This window comes from Cadophora gregata (genome assembly GCF_030347475.1).
Source record: "Cadophora gregata isolate MNR1 chromosome Unknown scaffold_14, whole genome shotgun sequence".
Taxonomy (NCBI): Eukaryota; Fungi; Ascomycota; class Leotiomycetes; order Helotiales; family Ploettnerulaceae; genus Cadophora; species Cadophora gregata.
The window spans coordinates 1,619,350-1,640,354 of NW_026695937.1; the positions used below are offsets into that span (position 1 = coordinate 1,619,350).

A 21,005-nucleotide genomic window follows, 5' to 3' on the forward strand; every position below is an offset into this window, starting at 1 on the left:
GGTTTATCACGGCGAATCGAAGTGTCGGGAGAGGACTCACGGCATCTGCTGTTATCTCGGTAAGTCGATCTCACCTATTCAAGAGGCGTGATTTCTGACCAAGTTTAGTCGTGGTTATGGAGTACAGCCATGCTCGGATCGACACTTGTAGGTTACTCATACGGTGTTTCCGGACCTTTTTGGTTCGCTGCCGGGTGCAGTCCCATGATCGTGTTCTTTGCGCTGCTGGGGATCTCGTGCAAGTTGAAAATTCCGGAAGCACACACACTGCTTGAGATCGTGAGAATCAGATATGGTGAGATACTTTCCAAAATTATTGTGCTTTTAGCTCATTAAGTACCAGGCACTGTTGCGCATTTGGTGTTCATGTTCTTGTGTCTCGTGAACAACCTATTCGCTGTCGCGAACATGCTGCTCGGAGCCTCAGCTGCCATCACTGCTTTGACAGGAATGCACGTTATTGCAGCAACGTTTCTGCTACCAATTGGAGTTGTCGTGTACACATTTGTAGGAGGAATTAAAGCAACGTAAGCAACATTTCTAATTAAAGGCCCTGCTCGATATTCGACTAACACCTGACAGCTTCCTTACCGACTACATCCACACCTTCACAATCCTAATCATCCTCTGCTTCTTCACAGCCAAAGCCTTCACCGTCCCAGAAATCAGCTCAATCGGCAACCTCTACGACCTCGTCACAGCCGCCTCGTCCCGCACCCCCATCCCCGGAAACCATCACGGCACCTACATGACCATGACCTCCCCCAGCGGAATCTTCTTCGGCATCATCCACGTAACCACCAACTTCGGCCTCGTAATAATGGACACCGGCTTCTTCGTCAAAGCTTTCGCAGCCTCTCCGCGCGCCGTCGTACCCGGCTACGTGATCGGTGGGATCGCGTACTTCGCTATCCCCTGGGCGTTGGGAACGCTCATGTCGAGTGTAGCATGGGGACTTCAAGACCAGCCGGTTTGGCCGACGTATCCGAGAGCTATGTCTGCTCAGGAGGTCAGTTCGGGTCTTGTGTTGCCATATGCGGCTATTGCGATTGCTGGGAAGGGTGGCGCGATTGCCGTGTTGCTTATTACGTTCATGGCTGTGACTTCGACGTTGTCGGCGCAGATTATTGCGGTGTCGTCGATTATCAGTTTTGATATTTATAGGCGCTATGTGAACAGGGCTGCCACGGATAGGGATGTGATTCGATGGAGTCATTATGGAGTCATTATTTTTGGCATGATTGCTGCAGCTTTCAGCACGCTGCTTTATTATGTCGGTGTTGACCTGGGATGGACTTTGTACATGCTAGGTACGTATACTTTCCTCCTTTTAGTTTTGGGAAATGGTGAGCTGATACGGTACTACAGGTGTCGTGACTTGTCCTGGTATCTTCCCCACGGTCTTCACAATCCTCTGGAGACAGCAAAGCAAACTCGCAGCAATCATCGCCCCTCTCCTGGGTATGGCCACAGGTATCTCCGTCTGGCTCGGAAGTGCAAGCGCTCTCTACGGAACTGTTTCCATCTCATCCACTGGACAACTCCTTCCCTGCATGTACGGCTGCCTAGCATCAACATTCTCGCCTCTACCATACTCCATCATCATCACAATATTCAAACCACAAAATTTCGACTGGAACGACTTCCTGACCGAAAAACTTGCTTTTGGCGAGTCTTCGCCAGGCACTTCCATTGTGGAAGAGGAAATCGTGGATACGGAACAGGAACCAACATCTCGCAGTGATCCTCGCTGGTTTCCATATATGCGCCGATGGACCATCATCGCTGCTGTCTGGAGCGTGGCGACTTTCCTGGGGCATTTTGTATTGTGGCCCTTGCCAATGTATGCTGCCAAGTATACATTCTCTAAGAACGTAAGTACTTATGTACCCTGCTGCCAGTTCGCCGCTAATATCTCTCAAGTTCTATTCCGCGTGGCTGGTTATTTCTATCATCTGGCTTTGGGGTACATTATTCGTTGCTGGGTTCTACCCAATAATCGACGGCCGAAAACAAATATTCCTGATTGTCAATTCGTTGCGAGGAGGTAGTAAATCTTCAGAACATCGAAATGAATCCACGCCAAAAGGAGAGGTATCTGGATCTAGTTCAACTCAAGACAGTGCTGTTGCATCGGTCTCGATACCCTTTCCAGAGAAATGAGAGGCCTTTTTCTGAGCTTATTTTGGAGAAAGAATAGAACGACGATACGGTAGACCCGAACAGTCACACATGAAGGTCAATTGTGGATGTGCTGCTGCCTATCAGAGAGCCTGATTTGGTCGAGAAGGGCGAGTCAATATCTAGAAAATAGAATAGTCCTGGTTTGTTCCATTCAGAGAAACTCAAATCCCTTTTTCTTGTCTTGAATTGAAACACGAGGCAGTGCATTCTAAGGTCGAAAACCTCACCTAGGTGTTTCTTTGTTTACACATGAGCCTACGGTCGAAAAGGGGGCTGGGTAAGCTTAGCGAGTGAGCCTTGCCGCCACTTTTATTTGAGTCATGTCTTCTAGGACCGATTTTTTCTTTGTTCTTTCTATACTTACCCCAAGTATACAGATCAATTAATTCTGTATTTGTCGCAACTTGTTGCACAAGATTATTCTGGGCAGGGATGGAAGCATATGAATATAGCGCTTCCAGTGCTTACCATGTCCCCGAGGCCTCAGCGCCAAAGAGCTCCTAGAATTAGCGCACATCCACTAATTTTAGGCAAACGTCCCTCTGAAACAAGGTTCTCCTTCCACCGACCCTGAGCCTCCAACTCTCCGGAAGTTTGTCCCATCAACAACATAAAGGGCCTTGAAGAACGAGATACAGCGAGGAATAAAATAGGAGTCTACTCGTACATAGGAGGCCCCTCGCCAAGAATATGAGCCATAACCCCGCATGAAGGATTGAATGAGGCTGACCATGACAGGGCGTTTCAAACGAGACGGGCGATTCCAGGCAACCACAGCCTCTCTCCTTCGAGTCACCGATGAAAGAAAGTCCTAGATAAATCTGTCCTTTATCATCATTCCACTTCCAATTAATTTCAATTTTATATTCAGGCACCCTTTTAAGATCAATATAAGACCTTCAATCGGTACCTGCATCCGCTCTGCCTTAAATCTCCTCTCAAGATCTCATCTCAAGCCAACATCCCACCTCATCACGCTACCTACCCAAACCACAACAACACCACACCACCACCCCCCTCCAACAACAATAGTAATGCCCCCCAACTCCCCCCTCACAATCCTCCAACAAGCCCGCGCCCTCCACGCCGAGCGCGCCAGGCGAGGCATCGAAGAACAAGGCATCAGCAAAGTCCTCCGCACAAACTACAAGTCCCTCCCCATTCCCTACCCCAGCACATTCCTCTCCCCAATCTCAGACCCCTCAACCATCAAAGTGCAACGCATCGATTTCGCAAATTCGCCTTTAAGGGAGTATAAGAAATGTTTCGCTGTTGTGCTGGATGATGTTTTGAGTAAAGAGGAATGCGAGGATTTAATTAGGTTTGCTGAGATGAGTGTTGGTGCGCATGGGAATGGGAATGGGTCGCTGGTGGCGGGAGATGGGGAAAGAGAGGGGGAGAGAGGAGATGAGGGTGAGATGAGGGTAGGAGAGGCGGTGGAGGAGCCAAAAGATAACGGGTGGAAGCCAGCATTGGTGAGCGCAGGTCGAAACCACGAAGTTCTAGCAGTGCATTACAGAAATTCTGACCGGATCATCTGGGATGAGAAGGAGATTGCTACGAGGATCTGGAAGCGAGTCTTACAGGCTGAAGGCATGGCCGAATATTTCAAGTGTCTGAGTGGTGAAGAGTATGTTCCTGTCGTGGGGGGAAGTGCTCTTTATAAGAGTGAGGTGAGAGTTATTACGGAAGAGGGCTTGAATGAGAGGTTGCGGTTTCTGAGGTATGGGCCGGGACAGTTTTTCAAAGGTGTGTTTTGATCTCGCTTGATTCCCCCTCCCCCCGATTGCTTGTAAAGCTGTTCCGAGGAAGAACATGAAGTAATCAGCTAACATATACAGAACACTGTGACGGCCAATACGAGACTGAAGACGGCCTGGCCGAATCATTCTACACGTGCCATCTCTACCTCAATGACTCTGCTCAAGTCCTCGGCATCCCACCAGGCTCAGAACAAGACTCAGCAGACCTCCTCCGCGGTGGAGCAACCACTTTCCATTCTGTCAAGCGCGACCACAGGATGGATATTGATCCTAAAATTGGTCGTGTGCTTATCTTCCAGCAGAGGAAATTGCTGCACAGTGGGGATGAAGTGCTGAGTGGATTGAAGTATACGATGAGAAGTGATTTGATGTATCGGTATGAACTAACGGGTGTGCGGGAGGAGGATGATGATGGGGCGATCGATTTTGGAGTTGTGGATACGTAAGTTGACAAGAGGATGGGTAAAAGTTGGGTTGGCGTTTGGCTGGCTGTTATTTGGATTTCTACAAAATGGGGTAAAGTAACAAGCTGAATTCAGGTCAAAATTTCAGTCTAATCAACAGAATCCTCTGATTTAGCTATCTTTCAGTGTATTGCAAGTCTTAGCAGACCCGCGTTCAAAGGCAAGTGAAGAAGAAGCAGTAGAGGCGATACTTGCGACATGCGTGGTAGAGTCAGAACGCATTTCCTCTAAATCGGGACAGCTTTATTTTTACACGACTCTCTCCGAAACCAAAAACATTTTCGAAGAAAAAGAAATGCAGATCTTCTTGATACAGGTCAGACAGTTCCGGGTATTACTCAGAGTACATATCTCTCACCCTGGCTCCTCTAACACTGCCAACACCAACCCACCAACTTCATCACCATAATCACCTCCCCCTCTTCTTCTTCCCCGCCGGACCCCCCTCATCAGAACTCATCGTCAAGCCACCTCCCACACTCCCCAAACTCTCCCCCTTACTAACAGCACTAATCGCCTTCCCAACCCCCAAACTAATCCCCCTAATACCCGACCCCTTCGCATTGTCCGCAAAACTGATATTGCTGCCTATACTACTACTCCTCATGCCCCTTGCTTTGCCCACTGTAGGACTGCCTCTAGTACTAGCACCATCTTTTCGTCGTTCTATTTCTTTGTCGGAGACATTGCCGTTGACAGCGATGTCATCGTCTACACTGATGGTTTTGATGTGTCGGTTATTGATAGGCGAATTTCCGCCTTCGGAAGAATCATCGTAGGAGCTTTGGATGCGCGCGCGTTTGCGCATATTTGGTGAGGGAAGAGAAGGTTCTGCCCCGTTCGCATTGCCATTTCGAGCAATTACTAGGGCGTCCGAATCGCTGCTGGGAAATGCACCTGCTACGCTTGCGTATGTGGAAGGACTGTCCTCTCCACTGTGGTTATGCCCAGTCAGGTAGTTACTCGGAAGAGTTAACCTCCTGGTTGCGGCAATTGAAGCATGTCTCGCACTTCTATACCGCTCGTACTCCTCTTTCGAGTGTTCTGCGTCACAGAAGCTTTCTAGAGCGTCGAATACGTGCGGGAACACTAGGGTATCGACTTCCCGAGCCCACAGGAAATCGAGATGTTCGTAATGTGGAACCTCGATGGCCACTGTGTGGGAGGGAAGTTCGCGCTTCATGACATTGATGTCGACTAAGGAGTCGCTGCCACCATAGAGGAGTACAATGGGCGTCTTGATGTTGCGAGTAGGAAAGCGGGCGACTTTAGTGTATTTACTGACGGTGCTGAGGGACACAACTGGCTGGACGTCGTCGTCGTACATCTGGAAACTCTTGGTTCGGATGATTTGGAACCAATGTACTACACTCTTGGTGCTTGTGAATGAGTAGAGATGGGGATATGCGGCGAGCTTTTGACTGGTGGAGATGTTGCGAGCGTGCCAGCCAAAGAGGAATGATAGACCCATGTCAATGACTCGGACGAAGATTGGCGGATAGAGGATCGATTGCCACATTGTTGCTGAGCTTAAAATAGAGCGACGACCGAATAGAAGGAATAGGACTTGCGGTGATGCTTTGACAAGCGCATCAACGATCCCATTCGAGAGACCAGCCGGTGCCATGGCAGGAGCTAGAGCGACGAAAACATTGACTTGATCGTTCAACCGAGGATGGACTGCCAGTGTAGCAAAAGCTTGAGCTGTCCCTTGAGAGAATCCAACATAAGAAAGTGATGGAGCCGAGGTGGTTTCGAGAATATACGCGATGCTGTCTGGGATATCATGGAATGCAAATTCGTCCATTGAGAAGTCCCAGAACGGGACATCTGTTGGCGAATGGTTGACCGATTTCTTGGAATACTTGTTTCCTCGATTGTTGCCCAACTAAACAGGTCAGCATTACTCCAGGCACGGAATTTGTCCCACTAACCCAGACATCGTATCCTTTCTCCACCAACTGGAACGGTAAACACCTCTCCTCATCCGTCAAGCATACCCAGACCTCGCTGTTCATGAGCAAGCCATGATGCATATACACCACACTCTTCCGGACGCTGTTCTTCCCATGATTGACCTTCTCGTCTTCCTCTCCCTTTCGATATGCCAGTCGATGTAGACCTAGTAAATACCCATCCCCAGTCTGGACAATGTGTTCTTCGGCAGTATATCCGAAGGCAGCGCAGAGGTCGACAAAGTCAGAGGCATTCCGTAGTTTTGTTGAGATATCTACCGCTATTAGCGTATGCCATTTCTTCCAGTACATGTAGCCTACCACTCTTCTTCGACTCGGACTTCTTTGCCGCCGGGGAGGTAAATCGATTGAACAGTCGTCGAGAGGCACGATAAAAGAGGTGAATGATTGTGGAGGCTACAGAGTGTCAGAAAGGACCGCAGAATAGGGTAAGTAAGGTACATACGCAGAGCAAGTGTCAAGATCCGTATTATAGCTTCTAGTCCAACCAAGAAGAAAGATCCCACCAGGGCAATGTATTCGGCTCTATTCATGGTTGTCAGTTGCTTGCTTTGAACCACTGTGCAACGATTTGCAGATTGAAACTCAGCAGATATACGGTTCCTTGTACTCACATTCCCAAACGGCCAAGGAAAGGAATCGGCGCCATATTAGATATATAATCCAGTCGAATTTACAGAAAGAAAGGTGTGGTTATGTACAAGCAGGGGCGGCCGCCGGTTGATCGTGGGCAATCGCAATGTCGGCAGCCAGGGTCCAGCGGCGGAGTTGATATTGAGATCAACTGAGATGGCTTGTTTGTATGGATGCTATGAAGGGGTTGCTTTGTCAATCAGTACGAGAGCCATTGTGGTTGTTGAGATTATCACGGCGCAATAATTTACATACCTGCTTGATCGCCACTGATGTCACATGCGAATTCCTAGCCGTTGGCATGGATCTCAAGAGCTTGCTGCAGCTCGCCCAACGGAGGGAGATCTCGCGAGGCTGTTCGGGAGATATGATTCGTGGAAGGAAACAAACAAAACAAAAAGCCTCCCCAGGAAGATACGCAAGAAGGAAGTAATTCAAAGGCCCCTTATCTCTTTCAGCATAACACTCGTCACAAGCCGTGTTGTAAACAGGAATTCGACATGGATCTGAAGCTACCCCACTGCTCGAGACCCGGAGCGGAGAATCAAAAGACCGAAGCTTGACCCAAGGAAGCATCGAGCTTTGATGTTCCTGCAGCCGAAATTCAGCCGCTCTTCAAGCTTCAAGAAGCGACTACTGGAGCCCTGAACAAAACACCATCAATATATCAACTAGGAGAACTCCAGCTCCATCGCAGTATCAGTCAAGGAGCGAATCAATTGGACGGTAACTTGCAGAAGGGAATTGCCACAAATATCAATATCCTATCGAGAAGTTTTCACGGCTGGAAAGACCGGTTACGAAAATAGCCATCTCAACGCCACTACGCCTCTTCAACTGGAAAGTGCAATTGGGGGGAGACGAAGCTATTGAGGACCTTGAAACCCCAGAGAATCATATTCTGCGAAGATGCCGAGTTCATGCAAAGACATCCGTAGGTCTCCCCACCATTCTCCCTTCAGTCTCCTCCACTTCCAATCCCAGAAAATTAACACTCCCTCACCGACAGGCGCGGCCCTCGCACAATGCCTCCAAGAATCCGACTGCGTTATGATTCAACGCAACAAGCCCGGAGACTGTCTCCGTCCACCGCTTATCGACACCATGCCTACCAAATGCCAACAGCTTAAGAAGGGACTCGGCGAATGCAAACGCGGAATGGTAGACATGCGCAAGCGGTTCAGAGGAAATCAGCCGATTGCTGTAAGTAGGGAGCTAGAGGGTACTGGACCAGCTGGAGGAAGTGCTGGCGGACAGTTGTATGCAGGGAAGCCGGCGTTTGGGAATACAGTCAAGGAGACTGCGGGAGATGAGCCGGAGGTCAGAGATTGGAGGGAGGTGGAGAATGAGAAGTTTAGGAAGGGCTTATGATGAGGCCGGATGGAGAAGATCATCGGGAAAGCAGATCGCTATGAAGGAGGTGATTCATATGGAGAGGCATTGTTGGGCGTTTGTGGGCTGGCGTTGGTATGCATAAGGCTGGACTATTCAAATTATTTCACCCACGCTACTCTGGACCGATCTGGTAATTATGCCACTGGTCAAAAGGTTTGCCATCGGTCACCTTACGAGATCACTAATGGTTGAGAACACTGTTGTAAGGTGCCAAGAGAGAGCGAAGGCAGGTAAGTGTCTTTCCTAAGACTTTGTCTACAGTCAAAACATCCTCCAGCCTTCCAAATACTTCACCGACGGACACCGAGGTTTCACAAGGCAATCCAATAATTTCTCTCCTTTAATTATCATTACAAAACTTTTGTCTCTCTCGGATTACCCCCTTTCACCCATCCCTCTTACTTCAACTTCTTCATTCGGGATCTGTCAAACAATCGAGCAGCGGCCTCAAGCTTAGTTGACGCGGTTGTAGCCGTTAGAGCCTAGGTATGAAACATCAGCATCCATCATCCATACCATGACCAAAACCAAAACCACATTCTGAACAAGGGGGGGAAGTAATCAAACATACCAGCAACAACAACCTGGAACGAAGCTCTGAACTGCCCATAGTTTGTAGCCGTGGTATTGCTGACCGTCTCACCCCACAGAATACACTTGATATTCGTGACGCCGGCAGGGTTGGGGCATCCAACAGCATTCGGATCGAGGGAGGGGTCTCTTTCAAAGTAGATGTTGAAACCGGCGCAGCGCATGGTCTGCGTGCAGAACGAAGCGCACTGAGCGGGTGCGTAGGTCGTCAGCAGGGTGCTACCGACGAAGGTTGTACCGGCCGTGGCGGCGTTGCCGTTGCTGAAGGCGAGGGTGTAGTTTGTTGGGGTGGTGGCTGCGGTGGCCAGGTTGGTGAAATTGGGATCGATTTGGAAGTTGGAGGGTGTGTCGGGGCTGGAGGACGAGGCAGAAGAGTATCAGTTTCTTATTGTTCTGCCCTCTTGACCGTAATAGGGAGAAATTGTGTCGTTGCACTGCACGAAGGGTTGGTTGAGAAGTATGGCGGATTTGGACTTACTTGGATGGTGGGCCGGATCCAGCGGGTTGCTGGGCACAAGTACCATCGCGCTTCTCGACAGCCATGCAGGAAGCAAAGGCAGCGAGGCCAGAAAGGATGAAAGCGACCTTCATTTTGACTTTGGGGTTTTTGGATTGGTTTTGAAGTGTGGATATGTGGAGGCGAGAATGCTGAACGAATTTAATCGAGGTTGAAGAGAAAACTGTTAAGTTGCGAAGGAAATCGCACATATATGTGATTCGAACTCGTCAGACTGAAGTAGTGCGAGACTATCGGCAAGCAAAAACGCGATGACGATTCTTGTTAATGTGGATGGCTAGGAAAAATCCTCATGGCGGACTGGAGTTGGTCGTCGATGGTGTTCTTGACCCAGTGGGGAAGTGGAGATGTTGATGGTCTGGATTGTGGATGGGTATTAATAAAGTGCATTTGATATCTCTCTACTTCAAGGTCAAAAGATAATACAAGACGGCTTGCAGCGGCAAAATAATTCTTTGGTTGTGTATGGAGCGGTGGGAATTTGGCTTGGGTGGCTTTAGAAAACGTGAAACCCGCTGTGAGAGCCGTTATGGACCGCTTTCGTCACAGAATCTCAATACTCCACTCTCAACAGAGATAAATGGCCAGTAAATTGACCATTGAAGTCCAGAACGTGTTTCGTGGCTCAATGGTACCGCTCGTTTTGCTCCATGATCATCATGCCATCTGATTCATTTTGCTCGTTAACAGACGATTCTGTGGCTTTCTCTCGAAACACTTGTTTATATATCGAATGATGAACCACCAAAAATAACATATTGTACTTTTTCAGTATATCTCTTATCGTTGCCTTGGATATACTCACACCACAAGGGGGTAGGCACATTGGTGGCTCTAGCTCGTCCTTAGCACCCTCGCTAATACTCCACCATACAGCCCTACCCGCTCCTAAGCAGCCACTTCGCAGAAGGCGAACTCACAGAAAGCTTAGCTTAGCCATATCCTCACGGTGAAGTTCATTTTCCATGGATGCACCGTTTGTGGACCATGGGACTTCGAAACTGAAGTGGGGTGGCGTCCCCAGTTAATTCCTGTCCGGCTTGTTTATCGCTCCGCTTAGGCGATTGAATTCTTGTTGTTCTACGTCATAAGCGTTGAAAGAGAATCCGAGAATAAGCGAGTATTCCGAGGAGCACCGGACTTTGAAATTTTGTGTTGGACGACAGAAAGTATCAAATGCTTACATCGATTAGATTCCATGTCACAGATATCAGTCCAGATTTCTTACTTTCTTTTCATGTTCAAATCAGGTCGGTTCTGCTTGCGAACATGTCATTTAATACACATCTAGATGCTTTACAATCAGACGTCACACTTCCTTTTCTGAGCCGGCGCGGAACTGGCCATGCACTTTGAAGCTCAACTACACTAATTCTAAGTGGGCTGCATAAAGTCATAAAGTCACCGTGGAGCGCAGATTGCCCTGCGACTAGTTCCATGGTAGACACGTGCCACAGACATAGGAGTCGAAAATTCACTGTCAGACTGCCGAGAGAATTTACTGTACTCATCTCAAGATTTGTTAAAAGCTTTGGGCTTGTCAGATTCATTTTGAAGTCTTGCATTAAAACTTATGAAGAAGCGAGAATCTGCATCAAAAAGCAACCCGAGGATATTCCTCAAGCTAAGCGTACGTACAGGTACTCTTCACAACAGATTGCTATCGACCGAAACCGGAATCCGAAGCAAATCGTACCCAATTTTTGAATCGAATTGAAATTTAATATCAAGTGAATACTTTCCGTCCCAAAAATCAAACAATTATCAAACCATAGAGAACCAAAGCAACAACAGCGGCAAGGTTAATACTTCCCTCGGAACTCGCCGCAGCACTCGTAAATAGTGTAACATCGGTATACTTGGGCGGATTCCCTACGGGTACTGTGGCTTGTGGCTGATCCGAAACAATAACGGTTGATGAGCCTCCAGGGCAAGTCGAACACGGTGCCTCGTAGTAAGGAGGAATGGTAGACGACCCTCCTGGACAGGCGATGCAAGGAATGGTCTTTGCTGGTTGAACAGTGGCTGATCCTCCGGCGCAGACATTGCATGTCACCAAAGTGACGTAGTCGACCACAGTGACTGTGCCGTTGCATCTCCCGGTTGGGCAGTTCACAGTAGAATTTGATGAAGGCACATAAGGGTCAGGGCCACAGAACGGCTCGAAATCAGCCACAGCTTGGCCTGTTTTGAAGTAACAGTAAGTACATGTGTTTCTTCAGGGGTGACATAGGGAATCCGCTTACGGAGTACACAAAGAGTCTGGAGGTCTTGTTGCGATTTGAGAATTCTTGGACAAGCATCAATCAATGGTTGAGCCTCCTCTGGAGAGATTCCTCCTTCAACCTAACAATGCTCAGCACAGATCGTTCATGATATAGCTGAAGAACTTACATAGTCAGCGAGTGTAAGCGAACAATCTTCAAGTGGCGGTAAGCTGGCACATATCGAAGCTGGTGGCAACATAGGGAGACTAACAGGTCAGTAAGAAACCAATTAGGAAATGCCTTCGGCTCTCTTCATTGACTTACAAGTTAGTGCATGGGTTGTCGACACGTGGGGCGCTATTGATGTCAGTTTCTGAATTCCCGACAATGCAGACCAACTTACAGCGCACGAGGTTGGAATGCTGGAGCCAGCTCAAATGGAACCGACCGCGTCATTCGCGGATTCGGGCAAGCAAATTTGTTTTTGACTGCGCTGTCAGTACTTCAAACGATCCGCGGGATTTGTGGTACGTACCGATATTGCAAGCCGATGATATCAATGAGACATAACCAACAATATCGCAGTACACAGTGAACGCCTCCACGGCAGCGACACCAATAGCAAGCACAGGTGCTTCAGCGATCGCAGCTGCAACTCCAAGAGATGCAGCTATCGTGGTGAAAAAGGCATACTTGAAGTTATTTAGTGCCTGAACTTTAGCAGGATTGGCCCTGTTATTGGTTTCGGCGGCGTTGATGACACCTTGCAATCCGTTGATGAAGCTATCCTTGATATTGCGAAATCCTGGACAAATGGAACCTCCAACATCAGAGATATCGCCATAAACCTCACACAACCTGCCAACCTTTGCCTTGTTACTGAAACAGCGTGCAGGGGTAGTGGTTGACAGAGCCGAAGAAGTCCTTGTAGGGGTACTAGTTGGTGTGCGTGTGGACGAAGAAACCGCAACGGGGCAGAGTTCTGGACATCCGTAATTGTTTCTAGGAAAAATTAGAATCTTGTGACATGCTTCATCTATGGACAGACTTACGGTTGAAATAGGGCACCAGTAAGTTCATAGTTGCAGATCAACCCGCCAAAAGGCGCTGTCTCAACATTACGATAGCTAAAAGGCCAGTCAGTCTAAATGTACCTGAGTATTACGACGATGGTAGTATGGGGATGAGCATACTTGCAAGTGAGCGTTTTCCGGAGGGGACCATCCGGAGTATCACTCACGGCATTATCCTTCGGGCCGTCCTGGGGATCCCCGCCAGTATCGTAGTCGGCTGGAGCACCAGCAACATTACCTGTCCCAAACCCGCCTTCTGCATATCCTCCGAAACTGACAGGACAAGCAAACTGTGGTAGCACTGGGTTCAGATTCTTAGGATCCGTTGGGCAATTGAAGTATCGCGGTCCTATTCCATAGGCTTTGATCGCCAAGAGATCGAGCACGAGAGCTGCTACGAGCGCTGTAGGAGGCACCATATTTGATCACTGAATTGAATAGAGTCAGAACAACACAACAAAGCAGCAGGCAAGGCGCAAAGCGCCTTTAATACTTACGTGAGATTTAAGTTTCAATTGGATTGTTGTTGGTGGGAATGGACTTCACACGTGGTGCGACAATGTTTTTCCTTGGAATGGAGGGGTGTTGTGAATTGATTCGGGTGCAAATCTGAGGTACTCACCCTCATATATTCTATTCGCACTGTAATCGTCACCGGAAAACGATTGCATCACTGGTTATAGGCCTCGAGCTCCATGTAATTGTGGTTGTTCAGTTTCAGTACCCCATAATATAGCGGTTCCACATAACTATACTAGAAGGGCTAGGGGCAACTTTTGCTTGACATGTTCACCATGCTGCACAAATATGGCTGATGGAAATTGCTCACATACTTGCCAAGCTCTGTTAACCGGATTTAAAGAACAATACTTTACAAGCAGTGCGATCCAATTCCTAAAGTCATCGAGAAGCATGTGAAAAATAAACGCCATGTTCCTTTATGCAAAATCGAGGGAGACGAATCACGTCCATACAAAAGTGTGTTTGATTTACGTTTGAGTTGCTCCTATGTAAGGACATTGTGAGCAAAATCTCTGTTGCAAAAACGAGTCTGTGTTTCTCATGCTCGCACCAACATGAGCACGAGGTGCGAAGGGCTAACCATTATTCTGACGCAGGAAACTTTTGCCAAGGAGCTCGTCAGCTCATGAGTTGGATATTTTAAGTGATGAGAGTATTTGCCTGTACAATCCCCAACGCAATTACCGATTAGTGGCTGAAAATCCTCAAGCGAACGAGGTGAGTTTGTGGAGCAGAGCCACAGAAAATCCTTGGAAGAAACTCAACATATTCAGAACATTAGAAAAAGCGGTTGTCTCTGGGTCCATAGAAAAGGGCCCCATCATACCAGATCTAGCACGCATTGGTAGCGTTCTTCCTCTGTGATCAGGATTGTGGACTTTCTTACCTACCAAAGTCTAATCCTGGAACATAACAAAGACCGCATCTTGACAGGTGCAGCGACCAAACAGCCTGAACTATTAGCGCCTCGTATCAGGAACTCAACCAAGGATGAGTGTGTAGGTCAAGACATTGGCGTAACAGCATTATTCAGGCACTTCGGTTACGATGAACCGGTTAAATACAGACAGTGTGAGATTGGGGTCTAGGGGCGGTGGGGTCGTACGAGCCGCATGTAAAATCAAACCCAACGTCAGTGACGATTGGGCCTCAACACAAGCACTGGGTTACTCTCAGTCTGCTGCGAGAGGATATTTTTTCATAAATGAATACAACATTGAACTTCCATTACAATCCGTTTTTCATAATTTCAAGCTCCAAAGAACAAGAAGTTTGACTTACAGGTCCACGATCAAGTGATGTTGAGAATTTCCTCGATGACGAAGGCTCCTCAGCAACGTAGATCTGGAGTACTACGTCAAGGGTTTTTCCTAGATTTCATGTACGTAAAATACTGTATCCTCAAGGTTGTCCTTCCTGTGAGTAATATATACCTGCCTTCAAGTCAAGAACACAGTCAGATCCTGCTCGCATTCGTTTATTCGACTTCGCCTCTTGCAAGGAAGTTCGACTGGCGCCTGTCTCGCATTGCTAGGATCTGTCAAGCATCATCTGCTGCCCGTAGAGTGACAATGAAGTTGCTTCCAATCATGACAGCTGTTCCGTAATCAAGTTAAGAATAGAGCAATGGTGGTAACTTGCCACCTAAGGATCGCAGCGGACGAGCTGGAAAGAATCCCGCAGCAAAGCACTCGGCCAAGGCGATTAAGGGATTTCGAGGAACATACGTAGGATCGCCGGTGCTAAGATGCGGAGGATATGGATGATATAGACTGCTTTTTTTTTTTTTTTTTTCTTGAGAAGAAATGTATATAAGTATGAGCGTTTCCCTCCATGCTTTTCTTATTATCTCATCTCATAAGCTTCCCCAACAAGATCCAAAAGCATACATTGAGAACTCTTCTTACCAAATCCAATACTTTGTCAATAAAAGTGGCATCTTTCAATATTATCTTCGATAAGCAACTTTCCATCAAAATGCAACTCTCTAGCATCCTCCTACTCGTAATTCATGCTGCTGGCGTGCTTTCAGCACCATCGACCACAGATGAAAGCTTTGCTCCTGACTTTGCCAACTCCTCCATTCCCCCTCCAGGACCAGAGTGGGAAAATTATATTGACAGCGCCGTAAGTGCCGAATAATCTCTCCCTTAGCCATTGATCTTCATTTATCCTAAGAATTCCCGGGCTCACCACATAGCCCACCCCTCCTGCGAGCTAGCCTCTGCATCTGATCACTTACTGATATCTGAATGCTCAGAACCCTCTCAAAGCACGAGGCTGTGTCTCCAACGCCCCCTACGGTTGTGATCTCGGCAGAGGGCGCTGCTGGAAAGTCTGCGGTGACCATGGAGAGTGGTGCTGGACTGCTGAGGGAGATGGAGGTGGCAATTGGCACACTTGCAGTGACTGGGGAGCGTGTAACACGGGGCAGAATTGCGGAAAGAACTGCCACAATGCTGCTGAGTGCGGTTGCAGCTGTTAAAGTATATCATTCCGAGAGATCCGAATAGAAGATCTTCAGGGAGAGGGGGTTTGTATTTGATGAGTGGGGATGGAATTTCCGCTGGTTCAGTTTGATGTTGTCATTCATTTAAACACCCAGAACTGCATAGCAGAATGTCAGGGTGTATATTCAAAGCATATTTTGGGCTCACCAAGGTGTTCGATGACGAGCCGTTCAGTTTGCGCCGTATCTAATATCGTTTGACTTCGTAGCGCTCAAGTGATTGTATTCCAGTAGCGAGTGTGAACTGTCCAATTACTGACCAGCCACGTCATCTTTCATTTTTTCCTCTCTCTGATGACCCGACGAGCAAAATAATTAGCTTTTCTTCCGCCCAATTCCTATCAGACATCGATTCCGAGTCCTTTCACAAGACCTCATCATACTCGTAATTTTCGGAATGCAAACGTCCAGTGTGAATTTGCTTCGACAGGTGTTGATGTAAAACTTACACAGCCTACTCACATTCAGGCTCTCCAATCTCTCGAACCCAATATTTTCGCCGTTCTGAAATAACCTTTTGCTCGGGATTCATCCGCAACAGCTCTTCGGGAACCCATAAAAATTTCAATGAGAAGATGCAATGCACAACCCTATCTATTGTTCCGAGCGGGGGACAGGCCTCGCTTAATATCCCAATCCTCATAGCCCCTTCACAGGCCTCCCGAATGTTCCGAGGCTGAGACTAGCCTGACAGCAGAGGGCTCGCAAAATGCAGCCAGATGCTGAGCCACCGCCACCAAATCTCAGGCGACCAGCATCAATTTTGGAAGAACTTATTTATGGAAGCGGGTACAGGAAAGTGCGATGACAACTCGTAGTCAACTATGCCATGGCGATCATGTGTTTGTAAGTAAGTAAGTAGAGAGTTGTGGCCAGCTTTAAGTGCGACCAAATTGTTCTTGCTGCAATGTGGGAAATAGTGCGAAATCAGTAAATAGAAAACAAAGTTTTCCTCTGAGAATTCTGTGGATCATCAGAGCTGTGAGGCACCTCAGCCCTCCTAAAGACGCCCGACGCCAGCCTGTTTGTGGCAGCCACGCCCAGAATTACGCTCAAACGCAGCTATAAAGGCAGAGTGTTGTGTCAATCACAATCGCTTCTTGCGCTTCGCCCCAACGGAACTAAATATTGCTCATCATCTCAAGTCCAGATACGCCTCCCAACAGATGTGAGTTTTCTAGTCACATCTCATGGCAAACAAAGCGATGGAGATTCTGCGGGCCAGTTCCTTGAGGCATTTTCACGAAAGGATAACTTTCACCGAAAAGGAACAGAACTCCCACGTCCTAGCCTCAGGGCCAAAGGATGCCTCGCCAGCAAAATGGATACCCTATGCGATGTATGAATTACTTGAGCAAACAAAGCTCCAGTTGACAGCAGGCAAGTCTGTGCTGGTCTGTATTCCCAGAATCAAAAAAGATCTTTCGATTGATTTCAGACGACAATTATTCATGGAGCTGTTCACCACTCTACAGCTTGACGTCGAAGCTTTGCGACCACTTTCGTCAATTGAGACTACGTTCTGCAGAGTTTTTGGTGCTGGATCTGGCAGTTTCTATGTCAGAATTGGAAACGACATGCTAATATGGACTTTTGACGCTGCTTCGGGTACAACCAGGGGGCTACTGATTCCTTGTGCACCGAGTTCCGTGCTTAATTCTCGACTGGAAGACAATTTCAAGCTGCTTAAGCAGCCCCTTGGGCTTCTGTGGCAGTGTTTCGTCATAGGCATCGAGTCCATGAAAGACAACAACGACCGCTGTTGGCGTGTACTACAAACCGTTGAGGAGGGAACGGGGTATGGTAAAATCCATCGGCCTCAACATTCCAACGATCCAGATATTTTTACAGAGTGGTCGAGGGAAGTAGCACGTGTTGCTGTTGAGTTGGCTGTCGTGAGGCGAGATTACGAAGACATGTGTGCAATTTATCAAGAGCTTGCATGTTTGGACGATTCCGGTCAACCGCTTTTCAGAGACCAGGATGCGTTGCGAGTCGCCAGAGGACACCTTGATCACGAAATGGTGAAAGCAAAGTACCTGTATGATCGAATGCAAAATCAGATGTCTGTGGTCAGTTGATCCCGACCTTCACTTTGTATTGTTGCTTACAGCTAAAAGCTATTCAACCTCATTGCTCGTGCAGACACCTTTGTTACAATTGAGTTGACAAAGACAAGCAAACAACTTACGGAGCATAATCTTGCAGTTGCAAGAGCGGCAAAAGATGACAGCGGGGCGATGAAAACTATTTCTGTCATGACCATGCTTTTCTTGCCTGCGACCTTCTTCGCGGCTCTTTTCTCAATGCCGACATTACAATGGGACCAATCTGAGGTGATGGGGAACAAATTTTGGATCTACTGGGCATTCACGATACCTGTCACGTTGTTGATCTTCTTTATTTGGACGGTGACGAATTATCAAGCCTCCAAGAACTTTTTGATACCACCTGAGCATTCTGTCAGTCGCATCTACAATACCGAGAGGTACGGCTTACGTCAACACAGAAGACGATTTCAGTCGAATGCCAATGTTGAGTGCGGCTAGTGTAACGGCGTAACACCTCTTGAGCATTGTATCGAGTATGGGAGTAAGATGTGGAGGCCAAAGAGGATTTTATAGATGTACCAGGAAGGAAATAAGGAAAAAGGAGAGCTCCCTCTAGACGAAGGGAGGGAGGAAGTGAGGGCGGCTGTACCTTTAGACCTAGGGAATAGGGTCCGAAACGCCTCCAGAACCCAGGGATTCGGCTACGAACCCCTAAGCAAGGCCTACTAGATGGCTCTACCTCAACCTGCTATACCGTTGTCAGTCTAGCCTTGAATTTGTCGTTCACATGTGTCCCGACCCGAGGCACACCAGCCAGATTATTCTATTTTCGCTGACGGACATTTAATGTGACATGTTCCCCCTATGGATGATTGTCACGACTTTTACTCAATCGAGTTGAAGCAAGTAGATAGGAAATCACAACAAATTCATCTTCTAGATTGACTTAGCTGGCGACCTCATCTAATTGATATGGTGCTATAGCGCGTATTGTAGAAACAAAAATCCATCCAAATCTATTGTGGGATATCAAGAATCACACCATCTACACGCACTCTAACTTGTCCATTCAAACACTCGCCTTCAATCCACCATCAACATCACTATTACTCGTACTCCCTTCATTCGCTTTCTCTCTCTGCTTTCGCATCTTCTTTTTACTTCCCAATCCTCCCATTCCCGTCACACCCTCGGGGAACGCAAAAGCCGGATTGAAAACATTAAGAGCCAAACAAGCCACAATAACCATCACTCCCTCAAACCCAACAAACAACCATTGCCTTTTAATCAAACTCCCCGTCCACCCCTCAGCCAGCTCTGCAACTCTGTACACACTTCTCCAGAATATACAGATCGTAGCCAATGTCAAAGCGCCGAGGAAGCCCTTGAATACCTTAGAGTGTCGCAAAGTAACGAAGTGAGGGTTCTGGTCGAATGCTGCCTCGCCGAGAGATTTATACCGGCGGCGTGTGCGGATCGCAAAGTCACCGCAGAGGATCATGAATATGAGGAGGGTGAGGACTTGGAATGCGAGGCCGGCGACCATGATATGGTCGCCGACTTTTGTGGATTTGTGTTGGTGGGAAGCGGATGAGGCGATGCCGCCACCGGCTGCTTGAAGAAGAAGAGAGAGGAGGTCGCAGGGGATGAACTGCGTATGCCATTAGCAAGTACAAATAAGGGTATTGAATGATGCATACGAAGCGGGTGTATGTCTCCGGCGCAATTCTGGAGTTCTCTGGCCCAAACGCATACACGATTCGTCTCAGGCAGAGATATATACCACCGGCAATAAACGCAGGCGCAATTGTAAGACACACAATCTGCATCAAGAACCCATTTTCTCCCCACTGATTCTGCCAGCTCATGATCCGTCCTGCATAGCCAATGACCTCGAGGATCACGCCTGCCGAGACCGCAAAAGTAAATGCTGTTGCTCGCCGTGTAACCGCATAAGTGACCAAGAATCCAAGAAGAGAAATGGCGAAGAGTGCGATGAATGTTGCATTTGCTGCGAGAGAGACTCGGTAGAAATAATATGATGAGTCGATGGGGCAAGTGTCGACAGTACACTCGGCGAGCAGTTCCAGACGAGTTTTACGGGCCACCAGGCTCACCGTGGAGGAGAATAATGATTCCATCTTGCCGTTGAAGATGGATATTTGAGAAAAGAATTGTTTTCTTGACGAGGTTGAGAACTCGAGTGTTGATTGAGTAGTGGCGAGGCTGCGTGCCGTACAGCCTTGACTCAAAAGCAAACGGAAGTATTCGTCCGTGAATCGTAACTCCGGTAAACAAAGACCATGAATCGAACAAAGAGGACTTCGATACCCTGTCTGTCGAAATCAAATCTATGATACTGAAAAGGAAATAAGAAACAAAAGAGCAGTAAGAGAAACTTGTATCAAAATGTGGGCATCATCCAAAATATATAATCCCACTCGCCTCGTAAAGGTCCTGCCGTGTTTCAACGACATGGTATTGTGAGTGGTTAGACTCATCAAACTCGGCACCACTTCTCTCCGACAATTCATTCCGAAACTCCACCTGGGTCCTCGCTTCGACAAGTGGCAGATGAGCGTGTATAAAAGCTTAATCCGACATTCCGTTTGACATGAGGTCGGGCGAATCAGAGCATGGTATATACGGGAGCCCGGGCAAGGGTCGTGCATGAGGCTGATTGACTCGTCATTGGTTTTGCGATTTCGCTTGCCGGATGGAAACAAGCGTTGCTGAGTTTTGTTAGAACCAAAAAATTCATTACTTCGTCCGTAAATAATGAATCTGTTGGGAATTGATAAACCCAATCAGCTAGTCAGGTGGAATGGCTTCTGCAAACTTGTCTTTACAAGCACTATTTATGCAATCGAAAAGGAAATACTCACAAGGGCTTTGATGAAGTCTCCACTTAAGCGAGGTATCGGATTACAAACACTACAGCCGTAGCGTAAGCAAAACTACGTCCAGGTTCCCTCTTTAGCAAGTATACGAGCGCACGCTAGACGACAGATCTAGCTATTTTTAAAGCCTAAGCTATCGGACGACCTTGGTTGAGTATGAATCTTCATTTCATCATGTTTCTCGAAATTGAGGAATTCCATTCCTTCCGAACTGAAACAT

General features: G+C 47.7%; 9 protein-coding genes across 9 annotated transcripts; 5 read left to right on the forward strand and 4 right to left on the reverse strand.

The window, feature by feature from the left end:
• Positions 1 to 550: 550 nt before the first annotated feature.
• On the forward strand, positions 551 to 2,382 carry ONS95_004554 (uncharacterized protein). Its single transcript, XM_058497919.1, has 3 exons — positions 551 to 1,310; positions 1,369 to 1,874; positions 1,924 to 2,382. The coding sequence occupies exons 1-3, from the start codon at positions 749 to 751 to the stop codon at positions 2,161 to 2,163; spliced, it is 1,308 nt and encodes a 435-aa protein (XP_058352649.1). The 5' UTR covers positions 551 to 748; the 3' UTR covers positions 2,164 to 2,382.
• Positions 2,383 to 2,480: 98 nt separating this feature from the next.
• Positions 2,481 to 4,393, forward strand: ONS95_004555 (uncharacterized protein; the record flags this gene model as incomplete). Its single annotated transcript, XM_058497920.1, has 2 exons — positions 2,481 to 3,933; positions 4,026 to 4,393. The coding sequence occupies exons 1-2, from the start codon at positions 3,219 to 3,221 to the stop codon at positions 4,391 to 4,393; spliced, it is 1,083 nt and encodes a 360-aa protein (XP_058352650.1). The 5' UTR covers positions 2,481 to 3,218.
• Positions 4,394 to 4,820: 427 nt separating this feature from the next.
• TGL1 (cholesterol esterase) lies at positions 4,821 to 7,036 on the reverse strand (the record flags this gene model as incomplete). The annotated part of the gene is made up of 5 exons (XM_058497921.1): positions 4,821 to 6,299; positions 6,346 to 6,641; positions 6,688 to 6,783; positions 6,833 to 6,912; positions 7,002 to 7,036. The coding sequence occupies 5 exons, from the start codon at positions 7,034 to 7,036 to the stop codon at positions 4,821 to 4,823; spliced, it is 1,986 nt and encodes a 661-aa protein (XP_058352651.1).
• Positions 7,037 to 7,929: 893 nt separating this feature from the next.
• Positions 7,930 to 8,391, forward strand: ONS95_004557 (uncharacterized protein; the record flags this gene model as incomplete). The annotated part of the gene is made up of 2 exons (XM_058497922.1): positions 7,930 to 7,954; positions 8,030 to 8,391. The coding sequence occupies 2 exons, from the start codon at positions 7,930 to 7,932 to the stop codon at positions 8,389 to 8,391; spliced, it is 387 nt and encodes a 128-aa protein (XP_058352652.1).
• Positions 8,392 to 8,868: 477 nt separating this feature from the next.
• Positions 8,869 to 9,597, reverse strand: ONS95_004558 (uncharacterized protein; the record flags this gene model as incomplete). Its single annotated transcript, XM_058497923.1, has 3 exons — positions 8,869 to 8,897; positions 8,987 to 9,360; positions 9,485 to 9,597. The coding sequence occupies 3 exons, from the start codon at positions 9,595 to 9,597 to the stop codon at positions 8,869 to 8,871; spliced, it is 516 nt and encodes a 171-aa protein (XP_058352653.1).
• A 1,338-nt stretch (positions 9,598 to 10,935) lies between these two features.
• On the reverse strand, positions 10,936 to 13,548 carry ONS95_015031 (uncharacterized protein). The gene is made up of 9 exons (XM_058508714.1): positions 13,301 to 13,548; positions 12,924 to 13,231; positions 12,783 to 12,857; positions 12,266 to 12,732; positions 12,134 to 12,218; positions 12,055 to 12,087; positions 11,918 to 11,996; positions 11,770 to 11,869; positions 10,936 to 11,707 (listed from the first exon to the last, which is right to left on the reverse strand). The coding sequence occupies exons 2-9, from the start codon at positions 13,220 to 13,222 to the stop codon at positions 11,277 to 11,279; spliced, it is 1,569 nt and encodes a 522-aa protein (XP_058352654.1). The 5' UTR covers positions 13,223 to 13,231; positions 13,301 to 13,548; the 3' UTR covers positions 10,936 to 11,276.
• Positions 13,549 to 15,158: 1,610 nt separating this feature from the next.
• ONS95_004559 (uncharacterized protein) lies at positions 15,159 to 15,467 on the forward strand (the record flags this gene model as incomplete). The annotated part of the gene is made up of 1 exon (XM_058497924.1): positions 15,159 to 15,467. The coding sequence occupies one exon, from the start codon at positions 15,159 to 15,161 to the stop codon at positions 15,465 to 15,467; it is 309 nt and encodes a 102-aa protein (XP_058352655.1).
• Positions 15,468 to 17,039: 1,572 nt separating this feature from the next.
• Positions 17,040 to 18,383, forward strand: ONS95_004560 (uncharacterized protein; the record flags this gene model as incomplete). The annotated part of the gene is made up of 2 exons (XM_058497925.1): positions 17,040 to 17,906; positions 17,955 to 18,383. 2 exons carry the CDS (start codon positions 17,040 to 17,042, stop codon positions 18,381 to 18,383), a joined length of 1,296 nt encoding a protein of 431 aa, XP_058352656.1.
• Positions 18,384 to 18,804: 421 nt separating this feature from the next.
• Positions 18,805 to 20,727, reverse strand: ONS95_004561 (uncharacterized protein). Its single transcript, XM_058497926.1, has 3 exons — positions 20,331 to 20,727; positions 19,586 to 20,217; positions 18,805 to 19,536 (listed from the first exon to the last, which is right to left on the reverse strand). The coding sequence occupies exons 2-3, from the start codon at positions 20,024 to 20,026 to the stop codon at positions 18,955 to 18,957; spliced, it is 1,023 nt and encodes a 340-aa protein (XP_058352657.1). The 5' UTR covers positions 20,027 to 20,217; positions 20,331 to 20,727; the 3' UTR covers positions 18,805 to 18,954.
• Positions 20,728 to 21,005: the final 278 nt, after the last annotated feature.

Coding starts and splice junctions, on each gene's coding strand:
- ONS95_015031 (XM_058508714.1), bottom strand. CDS start 13,222: ATGGTGCCTCCTACAGCGCTCGTAGCAGCTCTCGTGCTCGATCTCTTG. Junction 12,088..12,133: donor GCATTCCAACCTCGTGCGCT/GTAAGTTGGTCT, acceptor TGACATCAATAG/CGCCCCACGTGTCGACAACC. Junction 11,997..12,054: donor GACAACCCATGCACTAACTT/GTAAGTCAATGA, acceptor CTGACCTGTTAG/TCTCCCTATGTTGCCACCAG.
- ONS95_004554 (XM_058497919.1), top strand. CDS start 749: ATGACCATGACCTCCCCCAGCGGAATCTTCTTCGGCATCATCCACGTA. Junction 1,311..1,368: donor ATGGACTTTGTACATGCTAG/GTACGTATACTT, acceptor ACGGTACTACAG/GTGTCGTGACTTGTCCTGGT. Junction 1,875..1,923: donor AGTATACATTCTCTAAGAAC/GTAAGTACTTAT, acceptor ATATCTCTCAAG/TTCTATTCCGCGTGGCTGGT.
- ONS95_004561 (XM_058497926.1), bottom strand. CDS start 20,026: ATGGAATCATTATTCTCCTCCACGGTGAGCCTGGTGGCCCGTAAAACT. Junction 19,537..19,585: donor CGGAGACATACACCCGCTTC/GTATGCATCATT, acceptor TGGCATACGCAG/TTCATCCCCTGCGACCTCCT.